This window comes from Haliaeetus albicilla, chromosome 6 (assembly GCF_947461875.1).
Source record: "Haliaeetus albicilla chromosome 6, bHalAlb1.1, whole genome shotgun sequence".
Classification (NCBI taxonomy): Eukaryota; Metazoa; Chordata; class Aves; order Accipitriformes; family Accipitridae; genus Haliaeetus; species Haliaeetus albicilla.
Genome location: NC_091488.1, coordinates 44,649,798 through 44,673,967, shown reverse-complemented (window position 1 = coordinate 44,673,967; position 24,170 = coordinate 44,649,798). Strand labels below are relative to the sequence as shown.

Sequence of the window (24,170 nt, the reverse complement as noted above, 5' to 3'; positions counted from 1 at the left end):
AGCAGGAGCAAGGAATGGGGGAACCACAGTGAGAAATAAAATTACGAGAGCAAGGAAATGAAGCAAAAAGCAAAGCTAGAAGAATAGAAAAAACCAGCTGTATTTAACAAAGTGCAGGCTGGAAGGTGACCAAACTACAGGAAAGTGATATGGATGTGAGAAATAACTGTGCTGTAAAAAAAGGAGATTTAACTTACCTGCATGTCATGGGTGTATCCTCACATCACGGTTAACTACACTTACCTCTTACCTGAGTTTGAATTTTGGTGAGAAAAGTGTCTCCCTGAGTTACTGTGCCTGAACCAGAGAAGCCTTAGACCTGAGTTAGTTCACCCAGCCGGGTACATATGCCAGACGCCCATCCTATTTCAGCTTAAGAGTTTGGGTGGTGTGCTGCAGCTCAGAAGCTGGGATAATGAGAGTTACCCAGCACCTTCCCAAAATTCAGAGTAGGAAGCTGTCTTCTTACTTAGGCACCATTCATTCCTACCAACCCACTACTCCCCGCTCACGGGCTGAGAGCAAGGTCCCGGTAAAGCTCCTCGGGGGGGTCAGAACAGGGCACGCTCTGGGGGTGATGTGAAGTCAGGAGTGCCATGTCAGGGAGAAGTTTGCTGCAGGCCTCAATTCTCACCCACGGCGGTGAGGCATCCGCGTGATCCACGCGTGACAGCCCCGGGGACCCTCACACCGACCTTGCGGTCAACCTAGCGTTCATTCGGGTCTGATGCCCGCACCTCCGTGGCTGTAACCCCGCTCGAGGCTTCCCCCTCGCATTTGGCAGCCCTGACCTGTTTTTGCTGGGAAAACCCAGGTGTCCCTCAGCCCTTTTTCAGGCGCTGGTGCAGACCCTTACGCTGGTCCACCAGGAGTCACTGCTCACATAGCTCAAGATGATGCCAATGCCCCCGGTCCCACACGAGCTGAGCCTTCTCAGCTACAACCTTAACACATTTGCTATTCAAAAAAGATACCCTGCTTCCTAATTCCACCGAATAATGTTGCTGCAAATTTCTTAGTCTTCAGCAGGATAGGTGATTGCCCTGTCACAAGGGCCACTTGCCGAACGACTTGGTTTCTTGAATTGTCACCTAAAACGCAGTTCTGGCAGGGTGGTCACGCTGCAAGCACAACCCCAACCCTTAAGGCTGATGCTTCGTATGGCAGGGGGGAAAGGAGGAGACGTGAAGGATGTGGGTGGTGGATAGGAGTGAGGTAATGTGGAGAGGGTGATATCATGGTATAGCCACAAGGGCTGGGTGAGGGCTTAAGAAGTAATTTATTGGCATGTATTTAGCCTCGTTTCCCTAGGAAATGAGGCTTACACAATCACTTTGGGTGTATGTGTGTGCACATGCTGTAATAAGGGAGAGGCTGCGGCTTCAGAGTAACCCTCATGAGACACCAGAGAGTCCAGGGGAGTGATGTTGACAGTGCCTCGAGAATGGAGAAAGCTTCAGTTGGAGCCTGCGCTTTATTAAACACAGGGGAATGTATCCACCCATGAGATGTATGCTTGCATGAGTCCAGGCTTCTTTTGCTCTGCTTCTCAGGCAACGGCTTGTTACTGAATTCCGGTTGCGTGGCCACTTGGGCATATATGTGTGTGTATGTCAAAATTTGCGATCCCATACGTATAACAAAATGTTTGTTTTAGAAGTACCAGTGACTGGAAAGTTGGCGTCAGCAGAAATGAAATACTGATGTATGTAATAGAATAACATCTTCTCTGTAGAGCAATGATTCCCAATTTCTTTGGCCCACCAGAGCATTGCAACCTTCAAAATTTCAGGCAAGCATCGTTCACCCTTATAATGAAGCTTTTAGCTGAAAGCGTTTTTATGGTACTACTTCGGTTGTGTAGCCAGCAATGATGAATTACCATATCCATTATGGCCACAGCTTGAAACCACAACTGCAAATGCATTTGCTTTCCTCTTATTCTAGTGCTTCTGATTCAAGCTCCCTGTTATGTGTCCATCACGAAAGAGCAAACATTCCCGGCAGATTTATTTCTTATGCACTCAGATGGTACAAACTGCTCCTTTGCAGTTTACACTTTTAAATGGTGAAAGTTTGGAATAAAAGTGAACAGTTTGTCAGATATCGTGTACTTGGTTATAAAATGTGTACCTCTGTACACAGCGTTAAGGCTCTGGTATCTGTGCTGAGATTGTTTTGTGCTGCCTGTGACAGAAGAGATAACACACCTTTTCCCTGCCTTGATAAGTTAGCTTCCTGACACAGCAGACATCCGCGCTCCCAGAAACAACTGTGGCTCTATCACTGTCATCGTCTTTCCAGCAAAGGGCTAAGGACTGTTCCCCCCGCAGTCTACCAGAGATGCTCAGGCCTCATCTGCACACCAAAGTTTTATCTGATTTAAGGGGGTAGCTGTACAAATGCCTCTTTCCCCTCATGGGTGCCTGTCCTCCTGTGGTAATGCTCTCTGATGCTTGCATGAGAGATGCTTTTTGGTTTTCACCTCTACCTATTTCCACATGATAAAAACTAACTTAAAGAAGTACACTTTCGTGTACCTGAATGCCAATGCATGAATAGAGGATTTAATCCTTTACCTTGTGTTTCGTATTCAGTCCATTCATTACACAGGAAAAAACCCCATGCTCATGGTGACCTACATAATCCAGCACAGTGGCTAATCACACTTACATGAGGTGACTGCCTATGGTATCAGGGAGGGAACGCGGGAGCTGGGAGACCCCTGCTAGTGCTCTGTTCCCAAGAGTGGTATGAGTCATTTTTACCCTCTGGAAATAGAGAGCCTCCTTGTGTAGCACTGCTTGTGCAGAGCAGGGCATGAAGAGGCCAGAAATTGATTAATCTTTTAAAACGTATTTATCATTTGCCAATTGTTTTTTTTTCTTATCATGGCACTCGCATCAGGGTGACTCAGGGTGAGCCTGATCCTATGATGCTTCTGCAAACTAGAGGCCAGCTGAGTTCAGCCATGACTCTGCCTGTGCTGTGTCATGAGGCAAGGCAATCAATGACTCCAAAACAAAGAGGTACGCTGTGAAAGGTGAGTTTTAAAAAACAAAAAAGACAATGAAAACCACATTGCTCAGCATCAGCAGTGAAATATTTAAGACATCTCTTCAGGATAGATTTATGGGCTAGTACCACTCACAGACAGAAGCAGAACTTGCTGGGGAGGATGCTTTATAAATGCAAAATTAGTAACAGTAGTCCTAAAAACAAAACAGAGTGAGGAAGCAGAGCCTGAGGAAGCACAGAAAAATGGCACAGCTGCCGTGAACAGACCAGATGTGGGCTGATCTAGGATAACTCTTCCCCAGAGTTTTCTCCTTCCAGCAGGATGCAGGAATAATCTTAGGTCTTGGTGAACGATGAGGGGACACACACCAGCATCTCCCATGGTGCCTGCCTGCACTGAGGGCACAGCATAAAGCAGGGTGAGAAGATAGACAGCTTATGGGCATGCTTGGCTACAGAGCGAGATGGTATTTCAAAGCCAGCGGTGTCATTTTTGGTTACAACCAACCTCAAAACTCGAGGAAAAGCCCTTGATAACTGGTGTCATGGTGTTGGTTGCTGTTAGAGAGATTTCTGTATGCGCCCAGGACAATCAGTCTCTTTGTGTTGTCAGATCCTGCCTTCTAGCTACCGGAGGCTTCTGAAATTCAGAGATGAAGAGATTGGACAAGAGGATCACAGGTATTTATACACAAATGAGCACCGCCAGGTGTTTCGGGGGGGATTTCAGGCCCCCTGTGCCTGGCACAACACCCTGCCTGCCTGTTCCGCTCAGCCAACGCCATTTGGACCCTAACACCAACGGCCTTAAACCCTTATTTTTGAACCTCCTTGCATCCCGACGCGAACGGCACCTGTAGCTGCGACTGGGATTTCCGCACGGCGCCAGGGCTGGAGCACGGCGGCAGCGGGTTTCCACAGCACCCCGCCTGCGGAGAAGCCACCTCGTGCCTCAGTTTCCCCCTTTTTTTGCCACAATGTGCGTGTGTGGGGAATCTCCCCGCACCCTCCTCCTGCCCGGCCGAGGGTGTGAGGCCGGGTGGTGTGAGGTAGCAACTCCCCCCCCCTCCTCCTCGGGCACTCTGCCGGGCCAGGGGACCCCGAGCCGAGTCTCCTGAACGCCCCTCAGCCTTCAAAAACCGCCGAGGTCCCCCCCACAGCGGGGCGCTGAGGGGCCCGGCGTCGGCGGGAGGACCGGAGGCACCGCCGAGGGGCGGTTGTGGTGGTCCGGGAGGGGGCCGTCCCCTCACGGCCGGCCGGGGAAGAGCCGGCCCCCGGGGCGGAGGTGGGCGGCTGGGGGTCGGGCCGAGGGGTGGAGCCGCGGGCTGGCGGGTCGGGGTGAAGGGGTGTGTGTGGGGGGGGGGAAAAAAACCTTCCCCTTCCCTTCGCGAACGAGCCGGAGCCGGGGAAGGAGCCTCCACAAACTCCTCCTGCCCCGCCGCTACCGCCAGCCGCCCGCAGCATGGTGAGGAGAGGCGGGGGGCGGGGGGGTTGGTTTGCCGGGCGGGAAGTTTGGCGGCCCCGGCTCCGTTCGCCCCGAGCTCACCGCCTTCCCCTTCCCTCCGCTCCTTCTCTTGCAGATCTGGAAAACTCTCCCGCTGCTCTGCGCCCTGCTGGCCGTCGCCCGCCTGAGAGCTGAGGTAGGAACGGGGGCCCCCGGCGGCGAGGCGCGGGGGTTGGCCGGGAAGCGGTGGTGGTGGGGGGGGGGGTGTCCCATTTTGGCCTTTTTCCACAGCGTCCCTTGTCGTCCCGTCCCCTCTTTCTCCTCGCCGGGACGGGGGAAAGTAGCAGCCGGGTCCGGAGGGAAGTTGGGGGATCGCCGGACCCCTCCGTGTGAGGAGAAGCGGAGGGGGGGCGGCTGCTTCCCCGCCCGGGCCCGGCCCGGAGCCCCCCCTCAGCCTGCCGGCGGGCTGGGCTCCCCTTCCCCTCCCTCCCGCTCTTTCTTTCTTTCTCTTTTTATTTTTTTTTTCCTTTTTTTACTGCAATGACATTGAAAGCCCCCAACTCGCAACCCACCCCCCCCTCCCACCCCAGCTCTGTTGACAGAAAATAAACGGTGCCTGAATTCCCGGTTGCGGCAGCCTCCGTAAAAGTGAGGTCAGAAACAAAATATTTGATAATTACGGCAGGGGGAAATGTGGAAGTGATTTGAGGAAAATGAACTCAAGCTGGGCTGGGGAGGGAGGCCGAGCCCGCTTTCGGAGGGAAGCGGTCCCGCTCGGGGGGCGGGAGGCAGCTCGTCCTCCCCGCCTGCATTTTTTCTCCCTACATATTTCTCCCAGATGGCGAGACCCACCCTAGAGCATCGCAGTTTGGCTCTGCACAAAAAAAAAAAAAAAAAAAAGTATAAACACGTCCGATTTCCTACAGACGGTTCCGTCTTTTTCTGCCTCCCACCCGTGGACCGTGCTGCCCGGGTGATGGCAAGGAGGGGGGTTTAGGGTGAAGCCCGTCGCTGTTGCTCTGTCCCCCTAAGCAAAGCTCTTCGGCGAACTCCCCGCAACTGCCAGCCACTCGCTGAAGGGACGAACAATGCAAACGCTGGGACACGAGGAGCGGAGGTGAGACAGGGCGGTTGCGAGCCGACACTGTCAAGCTACAGCTCTGGTCACAGCTATCGTGAAAACCAAGGGGAGCAGGACTGAGCTGTAGTATGGGCTAGCGTTTCACATCTGCCTGTACACGATAATATTGTAATACGCTTTCTTCCCAAGGCGTGACAATCTTATGTAGTCAGCATTTCCATGCATCCTCTCCAACACTGTCCTGAAAAAGCCAGGTCGGTTTTATTCATTTTCTTAGGAACCCTAAATAAACCTTAACCAGTTCCGGTCAATATACAGCAAAACCTCTGTAGGGAGGAAGTGCACAGCAGTGCATCCGTAAGATGAATGATAATAACAGCTAAATAGTGATGGCACTGGTCTGAGTAAAGCCTCCTGGAGTCAGTAAGCCAGAGAAACATAGCCAAGATGTGTTTGGCCCTTGATTTCTGATTTCACTGGTGCCGCTAATGTTATGTTAACAGTGAGAGTGCTAAATCCTGCTTTTTGCCTAATGTGCTCTAATTTGGAGTACCTGGGTGGCTTCCCAAGTGTTAAATACTGTCATGTCTCTGTGCCTCATCTGCAGACTGAAAGTAAGAAAAATGTACAGCTGTCATGTTCAAAACTTGGTTTTAAAGGCCAGTTCATGCTTGAGTGGATAAATGAATGATTTGACTGTTTTCAGGGGTAACGGTCCAGGTGTCAAACCAGCCAACGTTTTGGTTTGATTCCAGTCTAAGTTCAGCAAAACTTGAGAGTGATGACTGAGGTTTGGGTCTGCTTTCAGGGAAAATTGACACCTCGGACAACTTTTGGTTTGGGGTTCAGTTTGATTCCTCGTTGCTGGTAGGTGCCGAGTGATGAACATCTGTTCACCCTCTGGGGTATCTAGACCTTCTCATTTTCTAGGGAGTGGGCTGTGCTTGAGGGTGAGCTGCTTGCAATTCAGAGACAGCTTTGACGGTTGCCCCCTTCTAAATGTTTCTTATTACTACTCTGCTGCATCACTGGCATTTCATAAGATTAGTGTGGCATTTTCCTGTGTGGTTTTCCCTATTCCAGATTTTGGGAGTGATAACCCCTCTATTTCTTCGGTTTCTGCTGCAGTTTGCACTTTGTGCCTTTCAGCATGTTCAGAATATTAACACTGAGCCTTAAGCTTCTAATCATTTTGTCGGCAAAACTGTATCTGAACTGTACTGGGGTTTTTGTACAACACTCATTTCTACAACATTGTTAGGTGCATAATTAGAATCTTGAAAGAAAGAAAGAAAGAAATTGCTTCAGTAAATGTTCCTGGCATGACTTTGTGCAGACTGGAAAATCTGAGACGTGCCAAAACTTGGGAGCTTTTCTTGGCCCGGTTCAGTAATAGTCACAAGAGCAATAGACGGTGAACTGTACTCCTCGGATAGAAGCCAGCCACCAGCTTCAGACAGCCCTTTTTATCTCTTTCTTCCTGGGTCAGACTCTCAATAAGGCGGCCGTTCGCTCGTATTAATGGGGATGCTGCAGAGGTGAAGCTGCTTGTGTTCTCAGCTGGGGCTTTCTGAAGCAGATGGAGTGATTTTTGGGAAGCATCCATCGCGATAGAGGAAAAGGGAGAGGCTCGAAATGTCTGATGAATGTATTAAAAGTTAGTCAGTCGTTCATATCCTGCTGGAGTAAGTTACCTAGTTAACGCTGGAGAGGAGTCCAGTCGCTGTTTGACTGTGTCCGTGAGGTCTGAAGGGTAGTGGGCGGGAGGGCTTCCACTGGTGGTACCACTGTAATTATGCCAGCACTGTTACATGTCCCACCAGGGTACTTACCTCAAAATAAGCGTGAGGGTTTTTCTTTTTTCATTTTGGCATAAACCTGATTCAGAATCATCAAGGAAGTTATTTTCACCATGAATTTTAGATGTTTTGCTGTGTGCTGTGGACAGAAGTCCTATCCTGAATCCAGCCTTGCCAAGAAGAGAAGTCACTGCCCTGGCCGGCTCCCTGCTCCTTGCCAGAAAACTGGCAAGGAGCAGATTAATCTCTGGGACCTGGAGCTGTTCTCCTGAACCATCCTTAACCCATTTCTGGTCAAATGAGCCACCCTTCGGGAAGAGTTGTGTAAACAGTTCAATCTGACTCATCTCATTTTGGCTAAAAAGGGCTAGAGGAGGAGGGCTAGAGGCTTTCTTCTTGCGAGGAGGTCTACTGACAGATCTGAGGGGGCTATAACCCCCAAGCAACACAGCAATGACAAGCATCTGGAGGCAGATCTAGAACCTTTTCTAACAGCACAGTGTTTGCAGTGCCTACATCTGTTGTAACCCTGGGATTAATTTTTTTCACCCCACCTCCTCTTCCCTCGGTGTAATTTTTCCATGTGAAAAGCTGAAAAGGGATGTTACGGGGGAGAGAAAAGACAAAGGTTTTGGCTAAGTTCTGTTTGCTTATCTCACCCGAGTGCTTCCTCTCGATCTGACTTGACTGCTTTTGCATGTAGGGAGGGCAACGCTCGACCCCTTCCAAGACCTGTGCCCCTTTTGCTAGCAGAGTGCTCGTGTGCCCGAGGGAAGACGGAGCTGGGAGTTCAGCTGGTCTTCCTAAAGCCTAGTGTACTTCCTCCCATTGGGCTGTTCACACAGTCTGGCCAGCATCGTCAACTTGCTTTGGTTAAACTTTTCCCACATTTCTGCAATGGTGAAAACTAAAAACTGCTGTCTTAAGTGAAACTGAATAAATTAAAGTTGAGATCCTGATGTAATTGCATAGCGATATTTGGCTGTATTTGGCCCTGAAGCCATCATTTTAAGAAGAGTGCATTTGCCTTTGAAATTTAGTGATAGAGACTTTGTGGGTAGTTCAGTCCTCCTCTTGCTGATATTTTGTCCATGGCAGCGGAAAGAATAGACACCGTGGTGCCAATCACGTGGGTAACTCGGGCTGTTTTTGATATGCACTGGCTTTGTGCAATAAAACCCAGCAGTCACATGTAACCCACTAATGTAATAAAACTACCTTCCCAGATCTAGTCGAGCAGGCACATCTTCAGTCTTCAGTGGAAGGAAAAATTGCATCCATTTTTCTCCTTGAGCTGGTTTTGGAGTGATAGGCGTCTTCCTCCTTGAAATCCTGCCCTTGAGTGCCAGACCAGGCGTTGCTGGAGCTGCGCCTCAAGGCAATAAGCATATTTTAAATGGGGAGGCAGGGAAAAAAAATGATTCTACCCTGGGCGCACAGCAAAGGCTTATCTGTGCAAAGCCGGTTTCTTAAGGCGCGTGCTGTGCCGTCGGGCAGCTGCTGTGCTGCGGATGGTCCCAGGGATCAGAGTCTGGGAGACGAACCAAGTGGTTCTGTCTGAGGCACCTCGTGTTGTGCTGAAGTCGCTGGCCAAATGCCCCATGTATGAGTGTTTAAACAACCTCCCCGGCTGTTTTCAAGGGACCATAACCTCTGAGCAGCAGCGTGCACGGCGCAAGCTTTGAAGCAGAAGTGATGTCGCATAGCACGTACGTGTGCGTGGCACCCCGATGCTGCTTCTCGCCTGGAGCTGCTGTCAGATCCGAGCTGCTTTGTGCAAATGTGCTGTAGCTGAGTGAATGACTTTATCTGCCAGCGTGCAAATTCCTTGCTGGTAATTAACAGGGGGCTGCTGCTGGGGCCTGCCTGGGAGGCAGCTCTGCTCCCAGCACAGGAGGAGAGGACTGGCTGAGAGTCTCCTGTTGCATTTTCCAGCTGCTGTTATTGGTACAGCTGCTTACCCATCAGGAGGCACCAGGGCACCTTTGATCTTTCTTGTGTGGTGTTACATGAGCTGGGGAATGTTTCTCTTTGTACAGAAGAGAGTTTGTCACAAATCTCAGCCAGATGTGTCTTTCTGGGCTCATGAGACTCCTGTTAACTAGGCTGTGTTTTTGCCACATATCCTGTGAGCTAGATGAGATTGGTTCCCAGAAATGCGTTATTTAGCTGGGTTGCATCTATCTTTGCAGGGGGGTTGGCTTCTCCCGTACTATGATATCTAAGCTAATCTGTGAATAACCAGCATTTCGTTGGAGAGGTTTATCCCTCACAGCATTGCCTCTGAGTTTAGCAAAAGAAAAGAGCAAACTGCTGTTATGCTGTGAAGCATAATTCCTTCCAGAGCTGTGTCTGGGTGGCAGACATGGGGTTATATACGCCTTGACTTTCCCAGAGGCTGTTGATTTTGCCACAGCTAGGGTACTAAGTTAGATGTGAGCTAGTTAGAGCAGGCGCTCATTTGCTCTTGACTATGGGGCTCTGATTGCAATTCTTACGCCTTGCAGCAGTAAATAAACAAATGGCAGATAAGCAGGCCTGGAGGCTTCGGTGCTATATTAAAAGCACAGATAACTGTAGCCCGAGCAGCGACTGCATGGCATTTTCTTACTACTTGCTCTGAAGTGTGCTCCAGTTCTGATCTGAAGACACCAGCCAGCAGTCATGAGTGACTATGTCCCTTCTCTGACATGCAAACCAGCTACCCAGAAGTGAAGTTCATGTAAGTTCCTGTGAAATTTTATTACCTGCTCTATGCCTTAACTCTCTCACTGTACCTCTCTGTTTTGACATTGGGCCTGTGGTTGCTTGGAGCAGTGGATTAGATGTAGGCTGCCTGTGAGAAACGATGAAGAAAATCAAACTCATGATCCAGTCTGCATATGTGGAATTTCTTGAGACACCCGCACCTTGTTTGGAGCGCGTCAAGGGGTCCATAACCTGGAAACAGTTTGGAGGCTCCTCTTGGACCAACACATTTGGAAAAAATAAGGGGTTTGGGGATGATGATTGGGGAAGGATTTGGCGTCTCATTAGCTCAGCTTTAGGTGGATCTCACATTTCCACTGTTTGACAGCTAAGCAAATATTTGGTGGAAGAAACTAAATGCTGCTTGAAGACAGGAATCTGGTTTTTGTCTCACTGGGGAGAGGGTGCTAGTTCTTCCATGCTTCTGAGGAGAATACCCAATGCACCAGGAAAACCAGGAGCTTGAAAGACTTGTTAGAACCCATCTTGGTCATCTCTGTATGCACATTGCAGGATGGCTCTCTGTACAGCATTTCCCATGGCTGTACCCTGTCAACCGCTGTCCCAGAGATGGACCTCTAACCACTTTCTCTAAATACTGTAACGCTATGTAATGGACCCCATAGCAACCAGCCTGTCTTCTTGTTCCTTCTGCTTTATCCTTCCCTCATTTCATTCTGCAGCTCTGTTACACAGCATATGAATTTGGTTTTTTCTTTTTGGTCTTGATTGTATATCTGTAGAGGGCCTTGCAATGCAAAGAACAGCAAACCAGCTTGAAGGAACAATGGAGAGAAACAGATAAAAACACCAAGGCAAAGCAGCTGAGTTTCATTGGTAGGAGAGGATTTGCACACCTTATGCTCCAAGCATAGGACTGTTTGGATGGCTGTTTGTCACCCACTGCTGGTTGTCCCTAGCCAGTACATGTTCCTCCTCATTCCATCCCTGCTTCTCACCCAGAGTCCCGAGACAGGATCAAGAGGCCTTGGGAATTTGGATGCTGGTGGAGCTTTCCATGCTTAATCAGCTTTTTCCCCCACAATGAAAGTTTTCAAGAAATGGTGATAGCTTCATAGTTTGTCTATAGCCAGAGACAACTTCTTTGTTTCTTTATCTGTGAGGAGACCTAGGGAGGTAGTGGAAGGACTTGCTGCAGAGGTACCTGTGGCAGGAGTAAGACTCAAGCCTGAAACAGTCTTTTCAAGTCTTCCAAGTCAGGGGAGGGGAGAAGAGGATGTTACAGTCTTGGATAAGGAGGAAGCAAGAGTGGAGTGACAGGGATGGGCTGGCAAAGGTACCTGCCGCTGATGGAGAGATGTACTGGTGAACCTTGTCCTAACGCAGGAGCCCGTGGCCTAGGTGTGCCTCCTGCCATCAGAAATGCTGCCCTTGGCCTCTCTTTCCTCGTCACCCCGCTGCCGGGGCAAGGCATTTTGGGGCTTGAGCGACGGAGGGACAGAACAAGGAGTTTCTGTCCATCCAGCGGGACGGACGGAAGAGGGAGCGTTCGGCAGGCGCTGGCCAGTTGCCAGGTTGGCCTCCAGTGCCGCGCTGTCCGGGGATGGTTTTGACGGCAGAGTCTGTTGCCGTTTTTTTTCTGACAATGAATTGATCTGGAGGACGGTGCCTGGTGGGGGGGCCCCCTCTGTGCTAGAGCAGCCCCTGCCATTTAAGTGCTGGTAATTGTAGCCTGAAGCCAAGAGCTTTCCTTCTGCATGACGTAACTCTTTGCATATGTACTCCTTGCTGCTCTGGGACTTTCTTTCCCCTCCTGCGTTTTGGCCACTTTTTCGTGTTTATGTTTGAGGAAGCTTAAGTATGAGGGATTGGAATTGTTGTCTCGTTTCCTATATGTAGCAGGAAGTGATTTCCTTGGGGAACTTCTGCTACGTCTGGATCGTTTCGTTGTCTGGGTGAGTAAAATTCCTCAGGGATAACCGAAAAGGTTGTGACCCAGCTCTGGTCTGCAGCTCACGCATTCAAACCCAGGGCTCTGGAAGATTAAGGTGGCAGGGGACCAAGCATTCACGTCGAAGGCATCGCCTTCAACTTGGCAGAGAAGCTGCGGTATTCTTGTCTGAGGACAGCGTGTTTGCTCCGTGTGATGCAAGCTCTGGGGTATTCCAGCCCCAAGACGATGAATGCCACATGAGTAGTATCAGCCTAATCTTCTTCAGTCGGCCCTCCCCTTCTCCAGTTGCCCTGCGGATGAATGACAGAGAAGTCGGGTTCCAACAGAGGCTCTGTTTCTCATGGAGCTCCATTTCTCGTGTCCCCAGGACTGGGGCCTGGACTCATTGGTAGAGGATGATGTGTAAGGGTAAGGAGGGAGTACTTTTAAAATTTTTTTTAATTTTAACTGCCTGTTTTATACCCAGTCCGCAGTTAAAGAGTGAGCCTGGGCTTGCTCATGCACTGAGCTTTGCTCAGCAAGTGGCATATTGCCCCTTCCCGGTGACCAGGGCTGGGCTGGTGGCCCGTGCTATCCCTGGCAAGGAGCATTCCCCCTACTTGACCTGCTGTGGGGTTGGGGCCGCAGTGTGGCCGGTGGCACACATCGGTGGCTGCTCCCAGTGCCTCCTTGGCCACGTCGGCTGCCGAGCTACGGATGGGTCGGTGCAACCAGCCCTGCCTAGCTGAAAAGAGCACTTTCAGGAGGGTGAGAGGCAAGTCCTCAGACCTTTGTTCACCTGAGAAGTGTACGTGGGAAGATGCACGCACACTTGCAGGATGGTTCCCCGCAGCCCATGCGTTTCGCCAAGCTTTTCAGAGGGGCTAGTGACAAATGTGATAATGCTTTTCGAGGTCATTCAAAGCATCCCCCTTTAGAAAAACAGACTGTTTCTTCTACAAGGTATTGCTGCGTGCCCTGGGATTAGTAGCTGCTTGTACAAACCGTAGCCATTAGTGTCTCGTCAAATCCAGTTTTGTACATCCCCGATAAGTGATGCCCCCTTCCTGTTCTGTGAAAAATGATACCATGCTCTGGAGTATCTCAAAGTCAGTAAGTTTATCTTCACGGTCCTCTTCTATGAGCAAGTAGACTGTTAATCTTTTTATTCTGTCCCAACGGTCCTTATTATGCCCCTGTGTTCAATGATAATCAGTGCCTCCCCTGTGCAGTGATCTCCACCTTGTACACATAGCCAGTTTTTGGGGTCCTTCAGCTCTGTGCTTAGCCCACCTCTTTTGATCTCCTTGTAGCTCCCTTCCTCCTGTCAAAGCAGAACGTTTTTCCCTGGCTGCCTAAAGAAATGGAGCTTTATGTGATCTTACTCTCTGTTGGTACCTTTGAATCTCCTCAAAAAACTTTTAAACCCAACAGCCAGTTTCAGCCATGTTTAGCAAAGTATTTTAATTTCCTACAAGATACTGTGTTCCTCTAAGTTTTGTAAAAATAGACACAGTGCAGTAGTTACTGCCCTACCTGAGGGAAAAGCTCCAGCTTGAGATCAGCTTTTACTACAGACCAGGGAAGTGTTTTGTGAGTATTCCCCTTTGATCATAGTTCATACCTTTGTAGCCACCAGATGCGATCAGCCTGGAGACAGGAATCTGTGGGAAGCAGCTTGTAGAAGAGCTTGTGGTTCCTTGGCTTTGCACTTTATGGTTTGTCCTCCCCTCTTTGGTGCTCGGAGCTGCGTGCAGTCCCCCAGGAGAGTGTCATGGAGGAAACTGAGCCAAAGCATGGTTAATCACTGGGCACAAAACATGGTTTGTTACACCTTGTGTGCACGTACACACGTGCACACAGAGCCACCTTGCTCAGCTCTGTTACGGAGTAACTTGCTGCTAACTCCTGCCACCCAGACCTGGGATGGGGGAGTGGAGGAGAATGCAGCAAAATTTGCAATTCATGTGGAATATTTGGGAATTTCAGATCCTACCGGGTGAGTGTTGAATCTCGCTGTGGTATATGAATTGCCTGAGACCGCATGGTGTCAGTACAGTGCCTGGGCCACTCCTAACTTTGTGCACGTGAAAATCGAAAGAGACGGGAGAACAGCTGGGCGTTAATACCTCCTCACAAATCACTGCCAAGCTATTCTGCAGTGCAGCAGCACACATCCAGACGCTGGGGTGCGTTAGGCCATCCTGGCTGCAGATGCAAGGTCAACAGTAAACCAGCATTAAATAGACACAACTGTTGGTTTTGTTTTTGGTTTTTTTTTTTCCCCAGGTTTGTATTTATTTGCTGTGGGGTTTTGGCAGCGTGGAGGGACTAAAGGGGAATCCGAGTGTATGTGGTTCAAACAACTTCATAGCCTGTAGGCATCAAGAAAATGCAAACAGACTCTTCTCTCCAGACCTATTTGTTCTCACTCTTAGCATCATGCCATGATTTGTATGTAGGCTTTGGGCAAGGCACCTAATTCCTCTAAGCTGCAGTGTTCACATCTGTAAAAAAAGGATGATGATATGCTATGCCTCTTGGAAGGGTTTATGAAGCTGAATGCATTCCTGTTAAGAAGAGTTAAAAGCTCTCATGTAGAAGGTGCAGCAGGCACTGCAGAGGGTCATTATCCTTATCAATAACAATAGTGAGGAAAACTGAGATAAAATGTGGACCAGAATTGCTGTGTGATACAGCAATTTCTTGCCAGGTAGTAAAGATGTGCAAAAAGGGCTTGTAGGGGCCCCATTTAAGATGTGAGCTGATGGCCCACAGATGGGAAGAAAGAGATGGTTGAATGTTTTTATGGAGCCAGAGAGGGAGAGGAAGGGCATAAGGTAGGAGAGCTGGAGTGTCTCACAGGGGTGATTGCATTTCTGGAGGGTTTGCTCTCTGAGGGGAGCAGCAAGCATCGCTCCAGCTGTTTGTAGCTCAGAGGAGACAAACTGGAGATGTGCTGTATGGGGAGCACTTTTGACATTGTGGCAATGTAGATTTCCCTGTGAGCTATATGTTGTAGTTAAGTAGAGAATCTTATACGGGGCATAGTCGCTTGCTTTCCTTGACAGGTCTGCCAAAGGTTGATAAGGGAGAGAAGATGGGTTAGCAATTTCCATTGGTTGTCATGGTAACTAATGGAAATTACTTTTTTTTTGTCTGTCTGTCAAATATGACGATGTTTGTTGAAACAACTAGGAAACATTCTCTCTCTCTCAATGTTTTGGGGGGGTTTTTTTGTTTTTTTTCTTGTTTTGTTTTTTCTTGTTTTTTTTTTTTTTTACATTTTAACTGCTGACTTCTGGTCTTAAGTAGTACATTGTTACCAGAAGTCTTCTAGAGAGTTTATACAGAGTTTTTGAGTGCAGTAAAGTATGTACTGGGGATAAGCATCTGCAGTAGGCAGCTGCTGGGCAGTTCGGTGTGCTGAGCCTCTTCCCACCCCAAGACCTTCTGCAAGGTGCCCACGTGAATGTTTTCTCACCAAGAGGCCTAAAAGTAGGTGCCCAAGATGACAGGTAGCCTATTTCCCATGTAAATAGTAAACAGATGATTAGCTACTCTGAAAAAGTTCAAGCTGGAAGAAAGGGGGATGGTAATGCCAATTTATCAGCCAGTGAACTGTCAGGCTTACTGATGTAGTGACGGCAAAGAGCTTGAAGCATTTCAGATTAGAAGTGTGGGTGAAACACAAGGCATTATTATTACTATTTCATGTAAACATTAGCATGTCTTGTCACTAAAAATATGGCTGTCTACCAATGCCAGTGACACTAAAAGGCACAATTTTCCACATAGATTAGTAGATGGCGAGGCCAGAAGGAGCTATTGTGCTTTACTTCTTCTGCCCCCTTGCATAATACAGCCCATACATCCAGCTCTTTGATTAATTCCATTTGCTCTGAACTCTAAAGCGTGTCTTAAAAACATCTAGTCTTGATTAAGTAATTACCACAAATGGAAAATACCACTGTGTTTGGTATGTTGCTGCAGTGGTTAATTACCCACATGCTGTTACACCTCATTTCTGGCTTGCATTTGTCCAGTTTTGATCTCCGAATGCTGAATCTTGAGTTTAATCTGCTAAACAGAAGAGGCCTTTAGTACCGCGCATCTATTCCCCACCATTGTAACTGTGGTCTGCGACAAGGACCGCTCCCAGTCTTGTCTTTGGCAAACTAAACGGTCTGAGCTCCTCAAGCCGTCCCCTGGTAAGGTATGTCTCTTAATCCCTTGCTCAGTACTGGGTCTCCAGGCGTTGCATCCCCTTTCCCAGTCTGTTAGCACTCCCTCGCCACGTGATGACAGCACACCTCCATGTGCTGTTACTGGGAATCTGTACAGCCTTGGGTGATATAAGTTGTAAAAAGAAGAAAGACAAAAACAATATGAGCCCTAATTTATTATTAGGGAGTTATATGTTAACCCACACACCATCAGGAAACATAGCTGGCGAGGTTTTTATAACAGGAGTCTTCCCACAGTACGCAAATGTGCTGCTGTTGTTACCGACTAAAGCCTTGGGTTTGAGTTTCCTATAATACATGCTTAAGTTAAAGCTCAATATTCAGAGGCTTCTCGACCCTCTTGACCCCGCAGGTGAGATTTGACTGGATTGGGGGCCGGGGGGCTGCGTGCTCAGCCCTGCAAGTAGGCAAAGGGCTGTGTGGCAGCACGGTGGCCAGCTGGAGCCTGTCCTTTGGCAGGCACCTTCAGCTGAGCCCCGCTAGAGCATGTACCCTCCCCGACCAGTGCCCCAAACACGGTGTCTCTGCCGTCGCAGGGCCCTTTTCACCAGACCGGTCGGCTGCCAGGCTCACAGGCCAGTTTGAGTGCACGGGCTTCCAGGGCAGGGAGAGCAGCTACCAGTCTGCTAATGCGGTAGGCACGGTAGTGAGGAAATCTGTGGTCTCTTGCGTGCCTACACTTAAAGTATCTAAACTGAGCAGTGATAGTTTGCAGAACTGGGGCCTGAGAGCTGTTAAAGGCTGCACTACTGACATCGGTGAGCATATCTCCGTGCTCTGTGAGGTCCCATGTGTACACCAGCACACGCTGCTGTTGCTCTGATTTATATTCCTTTTCTCACGGCCGAGTCTGGTGGATGAACTAGGCTTTGACGGGAGGGAGAGCTCTCGCTGATGTTGGAGGCTGGGTCTGTCGGGTCTATCTCTAGGTGGGACTTGGTTTGTTTTACACGCAGGCGTCAGTCCTGGGACTGAGGGGGGCACGAAGAGCACGCAGGCTGCCCCCCCTCTCGACAACTCAAGCCATCGCCCGCAAGTCTGACCCACGTTGGATAGAGCTAGAGAGGTGCAGGCAGAGCCAGATTTCTTGCTGTTCACTCCACCCTTCTCAAACGATCCATTTCTAACCAAATAACAATACAGGAATTTCTTCCAAGAGCAAATCTTGCTTGCTTGCTGTCCCAGGGGCAAGGACTCTCTTCTGAGATGTGTTTGTACAGAGCTTGGCGCAGACTGGGCTGGATCTTGACTTGGACCTTGGGAAGCTTCTGTACTAAAAATGCATAATAAAGATTTAGGGGTTATTAAAATACCCCTTTTTTGTTTCTTTTTCCATTTCCAACTTTGTCTTTAAATATGCATGTCTGGGGGTTTTCCCTCCTCTTAGAGAAAGAAGAAAGCTCTCTGCATTTCTTGTTCTCGGGTCCCTTCCAGTTCATACCTCGGGAAGACCGAGTGGGCTAGGCTGCAGGTCTGTGCTTTCATAGCCTTAAGGCATCTTCCTGCAAGGCAGCCTTAACTGGGTAGCAGAGGCATTCAAATAAAGAAAGCTTGTGCACTTTTTCTGTGGGCAAGCTAGTTGGAAGTCCTTTCTTTTGGTCACTGATGAAAGGTGAGAAGGGGTGGCTCCCTCTCTTGAGGTGACGTTTTCACCCCGTGTTCTGCTGCGAGCTCAAAACCCATTTTTTAATAGAAGTCTGGCAAGAGGCAAGAAAGCCCTGTGTTCCTCGGGGCTGTGACTTTTTTGAACTTGGAGCCAAACTTCCTTGCAGCCTACGTCTAAAGGAGCACTGTCCCAGCGGGTGCGAGCCGCTCTGCCTGTGAGCTGCCATGGAGAAAGGTGAATACCTCTCCTGCTGCTTTCCCTGCCTGCACCTTCTTCTTCTTCCTCTGCCCCTGCGTAGCTGAAAACTGAACTCTGCCCCAAAAAGCTCTGGTTGATGGGGGGGGTGGTACGTAGCTTTTCATTTTTTGTCTTTGCACAGGCGTGAGAGAAAACGTGGGAAAGCAGAGCGTGGGGATGGGAAAGGAGGTGCCCTCCCTCTCTGCCCCATCCCGTGCTGCTGACCACAGCCCCCATGAGAGAGGCCCCTTTGCTGGCTGTTCTGTTTTTTTGGATGCAGGAGAGCATTAACGCTTTCTCAGAGAAGCTATGGTCTGTCCCCGTCGTTCCTCTCGTACAAAATCTGCGGCAGTCGCTGTGTGTCGCCGGGACGGAGGAGCATGGCCAGGTGGGCTTCTCTCCTCCAGTGCCCACCCTGCCGGGGGAGCACAGTGGGCTCAGGGGAATGGGCTTGGGAAGGTTTCGGCAGCTTCGAGGACGGAGCCTGGCCGGCGGGTGCTGGGGTCCGGCAGGGGATGCGAGGAGCGCGGCCGGCGTGACCTGGAACCGTGCCGCAGCTTGTGCTGGACGTGTCCCAGGGATTGCTCGCCCGTCCCTGCCGCGCTTCCCCGCAGTCGGCGGAGCGAGAGGCTGCCAGAGCCCTTGGCGGGGGCTGCGGCAGGGCCTGGCGAGACCTCTTCTTCACGGCCTCCAGCAGCATTCGGCAGCAGGGGGGTGATTTCCATCTCTGCCAGGGGTGTCTGCCCATGGGGAGCTTTCCCGGCCAGGGATGAGGGGAGTTGTCAAGCGCTCACTTATTGCAGAGACGGACTCCAGAGGGCACTCGGTGATGTACTCAAGGACACAGGGTGCCATGACTGAAGGATGGATGCTTCTGCATCCTTCGGCTTAATTCTGCGTGAGGGGGGCTTTTGCCCTTGCTCGCACTCATGCAGTGCGTGGGCAGGGTAGTGTCGTGGACTGACGGCAGTTGTTGGCGGAGGGATGGGGATGTGCTTACCTGGCAGGAATTGTAAGTCCCAGTTTTGCTTCCCACAGACTTCCTATGTGGTACTGGAAAAGCTGCTGAAACCCAGGGCGTTGAAGACAGGTGATATAGCTAAGGTTTATGGGGAGAGCAAAGGAGTTCGTCTCTTAAATGGTGATACTAGTCTGGGCCCAAGTACTTTAAGGATGCTTTGGTAGAACCCCTGGTCCTCCATCTGTGGGTGAGATTCCTAAAGGAGAGCTTTCCACCTCATGGCTGCGTTTAGGTGGTAATTTGGTGCAGTTCATGCCTGTCCTCAGGAAGCAGCTATCTGATACAGCAGCTGAAGAACATGCATACAGCTATCTCTACTTTCAGACCTAGGGCTGTTTGTTTAGCCAGCTGGTGTTCACACAGTAAGTACCAGGAGTCCCAAATTTGTTCCTTTCGGCCTCTGTCCCATCCAGCAGCATTATACATTCCCAAGAGGTTGTTAAAAGCATTAGGATGTCTCGGGGAGGAGTGCCCATATTTGCATCATTATTTTTGATAGGATTTAGCTGTTAAAAGCCAGGCACACCACGTACTGCTGGCTGCTGTCCCAGTATTAGTGTAGTCTGATTTCTCTGCAGTTGCATGGTTTCCGACAGGGAAGGGGGGAGGGGGAAATTACAATGTCTTGGCTGAGATGAAGATACAAAACTCAGGTTGAGATGGGGAAACACAGTGAAGTCCAGGCATGGAGCATGCAGAAGTAAAGCACGTGTCTCATGGACTGTTGCTTAGTGTGTCTGACATATGAGAAAAGGAAGAAATGACAGTGTTTAATGGGACATTGATGTGACTGAAGGAACAGGGTCCCCATGGCAGGGCTGTGCTGACATCTTGGTGTTTTGGAGGATATGAGGCTCATGAAAGTCAATTGTGTTTTGCTGTAACAAAGGACTTGGAGGATTAAACTTGCGCAGCTGATGTGCTTTGTGACCATGAACATCTGCTCCACCCTTTGGCTGAAATTGCCATCACGCAGCAGGGATGACTGGACAGGTCACAAAACGTATCCTGAATTGCTTATGGCACAGTGTGCGTTGACAGCTGGACTTGGGTCAGCTTTACTATCGTGGATGAAGTAGTAAGCTGCAACACGTCAGGAACTGCTTCACAACCAGCTTGGATACCTTTGCTGTAGAGCAAGTATTCATTCCTAGAGGGGAGAAGGAAGCAGCCACAAGCAGTGTCCCTTGTAGACACTTGATTTTCATCTGCACCCTGGACTTGATGTTGCTGACTGCAACATTACAGGTTTCTTGTGTAAATGATCACTGCTGGGACTAGGCTGTGTTTATGTGCAGGTTTCACGGAGGCAAGGGTACCAAGCGCAGAAGCAAGTAATACTTGCATGGGTAAGGGTTTTGTGGTTCATGCGGTAAGTGAGAATCAGTGTCAAGGCCCCATGAGTGACAAGTTCTTACAGATCAGCACAGATGTGCTAGATGCTCATGTTCACTGTAAGATAAGTAGTCTCTCTTTGGTCAGGGCTGTTTTCTTCTGCCTTGGCACACTGAAGTGACTCAGGTCTTCTAAGTGCTGGAGCACTTAGAATGCAAGGAGGGACATACAGCCAGCAGCTGGATTTGCGTAGGCTGTGATAAGATGTTAGATATTGTCATTCCAGTAAATCTTCCATTGCAGGCTAAGATTATTTACCTTACCTTGCTTTTGCTGTAGGCTAAAGGAGCACATGCATACCATTCCTTCAGCTTGGTGAGATAACTTTCTAGATAACTGTCTGGTATTTTATGTGTGTATCTGACCTGAAGTGTCTACACCCTCACAGGGTCTGGGTGTTTGACAGGGAAGGACTGTGGCAGACTTTGCAAGCTTTATCCTAGGAGGGCTGTTAGACCTGAAACAAAGAGCTTTTTGGTGCTTCTTTGGGTAGCAGGGGTTTTTTGATTTTTTTATTTGTTTGCTTGTTGGGTTTTTTAAAAATTTATTTCAAACTGAGCTAACCCAGATTATTGGGGAGCTGAAAAGTCAGGTTTGTTTTCTTTGAAAAACAAACCAAGAGGTTTTACTCAAGAGCTGAAGTTCAGTGTTGGGTTACTGAACCTTTCCTTGCACTATACTAGACTTTGAATAATTGCAAAACCTCAAGGTGGCCTGCAGCACCCTACATCTGTTTATTGTGGCTCAATACATTGTTATAATATCACATGCTACTTCTGTAGTCTTGTGGAGTGAAACAGATGATGTTATATTTATTTCCGACAGCCTGCATGTTTATACAGGTAGCATCTAGTACAGCTTTGTTCAGCAAGGCAAGTGTGACATCCAGTACATGAGAATAATGTCTACACATACACAATGATATGTACTTAAGCAATTTGTTCTCAGTATTCAAAAAGCTACCACTGATTTCCTGGTGTGCTTAAGTCAAAGCCAGCTCTAGAAACACGTTTTGATAAACGCTTTGGGTGTGTGAATTTCCTGGGGTTTCTTAAATCTTTGTTGAAAAAGAAAACCTATTGTCCCTTCTGAGTTTCCTATCTGAATTTCTTTCGACGCATGCCATTTTACCACTGAAATCTCTCCTCTGCGTAGGAGAAGAGGGTCTGGTTACATTAGGAATTGTAAAAATAGACTGCGTATACATTCAGGCGATGTCATTCCTGGAGCCGAGCCCTGGAGAGGGGAGGGCAGTGTCAGAAGTGCAGGCCTTAGGGTCAGGAGAGCTCTCGGCTTCCTTATACCTGGTTCTAGCTGGAGGTGATGGGGCATGCTCCTCCTCTTACAGAGAGCTCTGGGCTAGCGGGGGCATGAGCAGGGGTGATAACTCCTGCAGACCTGGCTTTATCTTTTGCACCTACAGCTCCCTTCCCCCGGGGTGAGCAGTAGCTAGCCAAACCAGCCTTTCCAACAGCAAAGGATGCAGAAGAGAGGCACCGCAGCAATTTCTGTAGAATAAACATCTTTCGTAAGTTCTTTAGCCCCTTTATTTGTCTGTTTTCTTTCAAGTCTCTTCTAAGCCTTTTGAAGCGAGGGAGACATTTTGTTCTGTTCTTGTCTGCTCTTCCCCTCCTTGGATATACAGCCACGAGTCTGTGATCTTACTGAAAACCAATGATCGTCAGCAGTTCAGTCTAATATACTGGGCTGCGAAGTGTAGTGGCTGAGGCACAAGCATGTATTTCTTTCTGCTGACTTTATTAGAGAAGCAATAAATTCTGGCTGGCCGACAAGGTGGACAGCCAAGGCTGGCAGACAGCTGCGCAAGCTAATGTCTTAAACTGCTGCGGTTGGATCTGCCAGAGGCTGCCTTCTGAAACCCTTAGTCTGCCTCAGTTTTTTGTCTATCGGAGTTCATTTTTTTTTTTTCCCCCCTCTGAAAGCGATGGCAAAAATCCACTTGTCTTCGCTGGGTGCTGTGGGAGAACCTAGTGTCCTGCAGGAGTATCTCCTCTCACATCCCCAGTGCAGCCCTGGCTGCAAAAGAGCCGCTTAACTAAGCACATGGACTTTGCTAATAGTGCAGCAGAAGCTGGGGCTGTCCTGTGCTTAACTGAAACTGCAAAAATAGTGTGACCTTCTTTTCAGTTACTTGCTACATTCATTAAATGGGAAATTTTCTCTGTTGAATACCAAAATTGTTTATACCGCATTAAGTGAGGGAAATTTGCCAAATATTTTATGCTTGTTTGACTTAAAATACGTCCAAGCTCAGTGTGCTTCCCCTGTCTTTGATTTAATTTTGACATAAAGCATGTAAAACACCAAGTTTCGGCCTGCCACAGATGTCTCTGTGTCGTCTATACAGTTCCACAAACAAGGGGATTTGTAGAGAAATGTTAACTCAGCCATTTCTACATCATTGCTAACAAAGGGAGAACATGGCCACTGCCCTCACTTTGCGGAGCTGCGTGCCCTGTATCAGAGAGGATATTTTTGGGCAATGTTAAGCTGGTGCTGTGGGCTGGGTTTCCAGTGAGGCTGAAGGCTTTTGTTTCCCTTCCGTGCATTTCCAGCATCTGTGAACATCAGGCTGTTTGGGGGAACATTCAGCCCTAGCACAAGAACCAGAGCAGATGGGATGATTTTCTCTTCAAGAGAGGAGGTTAGAGGGAGGCATGCAGGAGTGGATACAAAAGGTAAATAGAAGAATGTCAGTCTTCTGTAGCATGGTTCCCAGGAGGCTGGGAAGCCAACCTCAGATGATCAGTGGGGTCACCTCCGATTCAAGGAGGAATGGCAGATATGGGAACCCCAGTGGTTGAAAGCATTGGTAGCGTTGTGTTTGCAAGTTGCATCACAGATAGTCCCTCTGATTAGAAAGGCCTAGCAAAAATTCCTGATGTCTGGCTTCTTGCTGTTATATGGGAAAACAGATCCGCACAAAAAAATGTAATCATTAAATGAGCAAGCAAAAAAAACCCCATGGAAATAATCTGTCCTTAAGCCAACTGAGCTGGCTTTGGTAATTGGAGATCTGTTGTCTATGCAGAGATCTTGGCTTCTACTGCCACTATAAACTTTCAGGTTTCTGGGACATTTCCCAAGGTCTGGCACAATCATGTTCGCTGCTCAGGGAGGAATGGCTGCTGTGCAGGTACTGTTTACTTCTGCGTGAGCCACTGCCCTGTCATTTACCTTGCTCCACCACCTTTGTTTTGCCTTGGATGCCCCCCATCCCGTGTTCCCGAGCTCCGGGGCGTAAATCCGCCGAGCTGCAGCTCCAGCTGCCGTGCAAAGTTCATTTCTGTTGGGAGATACGTGCTGCTTGGGTGGCTGCTCCTTGTGTGATCAGGGCAAATGGCACTTGGAGGCAGTGCCTTGTGTTGGTGAGACCTGGCTGCCCAGAAGGACCCTGTCCCTTCTAGGAGTGAGTACTGGGGAGGGAGGGTTGGACTGTTCTGCTGTGGGGGAGAGAGAGACCTGGGACCTGTAGCGCTGAGCTCTGGCTGCAGTTGGTTTGGCATTCCTCAACGTTGTTTGCCTCTGTGGTGCAGAGCATTTGTAATTATATTTTTGCCGTCTGCTGCATCATCTATCTCAGCCCATTAGAGCATTTGCTGGTTAATTACTTAAGCTGCCATCAAACCTCTGTAAGGTTGGCTGTTACTACATCTCTC

The 24,170-nt window shown here is 49.0% G+C and overlaps 1 protein-coding gene across 1 annotated transcript in view; it reads left to right on the top strand.

The window, feature by feature from the left end:
* The first annotated feature begins 4,320 nt into the window (after nucleotides 1-4,320).
* Nucleotides 4,321-24,170, top strand: part of FSTL1 (follistatin like 1) — a 55,801-nt gene continuing 35,951 nt past the window's right edge. Inside the window, exons 1-2 of the mRNA XM_069785861.1 lie at nucleotides 4,321-4,483; nucleotides 4,599-4,658. Of these exons, the coding sequence (XP_069641962.1) occupies nucleotides 4,481-4,483; nucleotides 4,599-4,658 (63 nt within the window). The 5' untranslated portion in view covers nucleotides 4,321-4,480. The remainder of the gene's footprint in view (nucleotides 4,484-4,598; nucleotides 4,659-24,170) is intronic.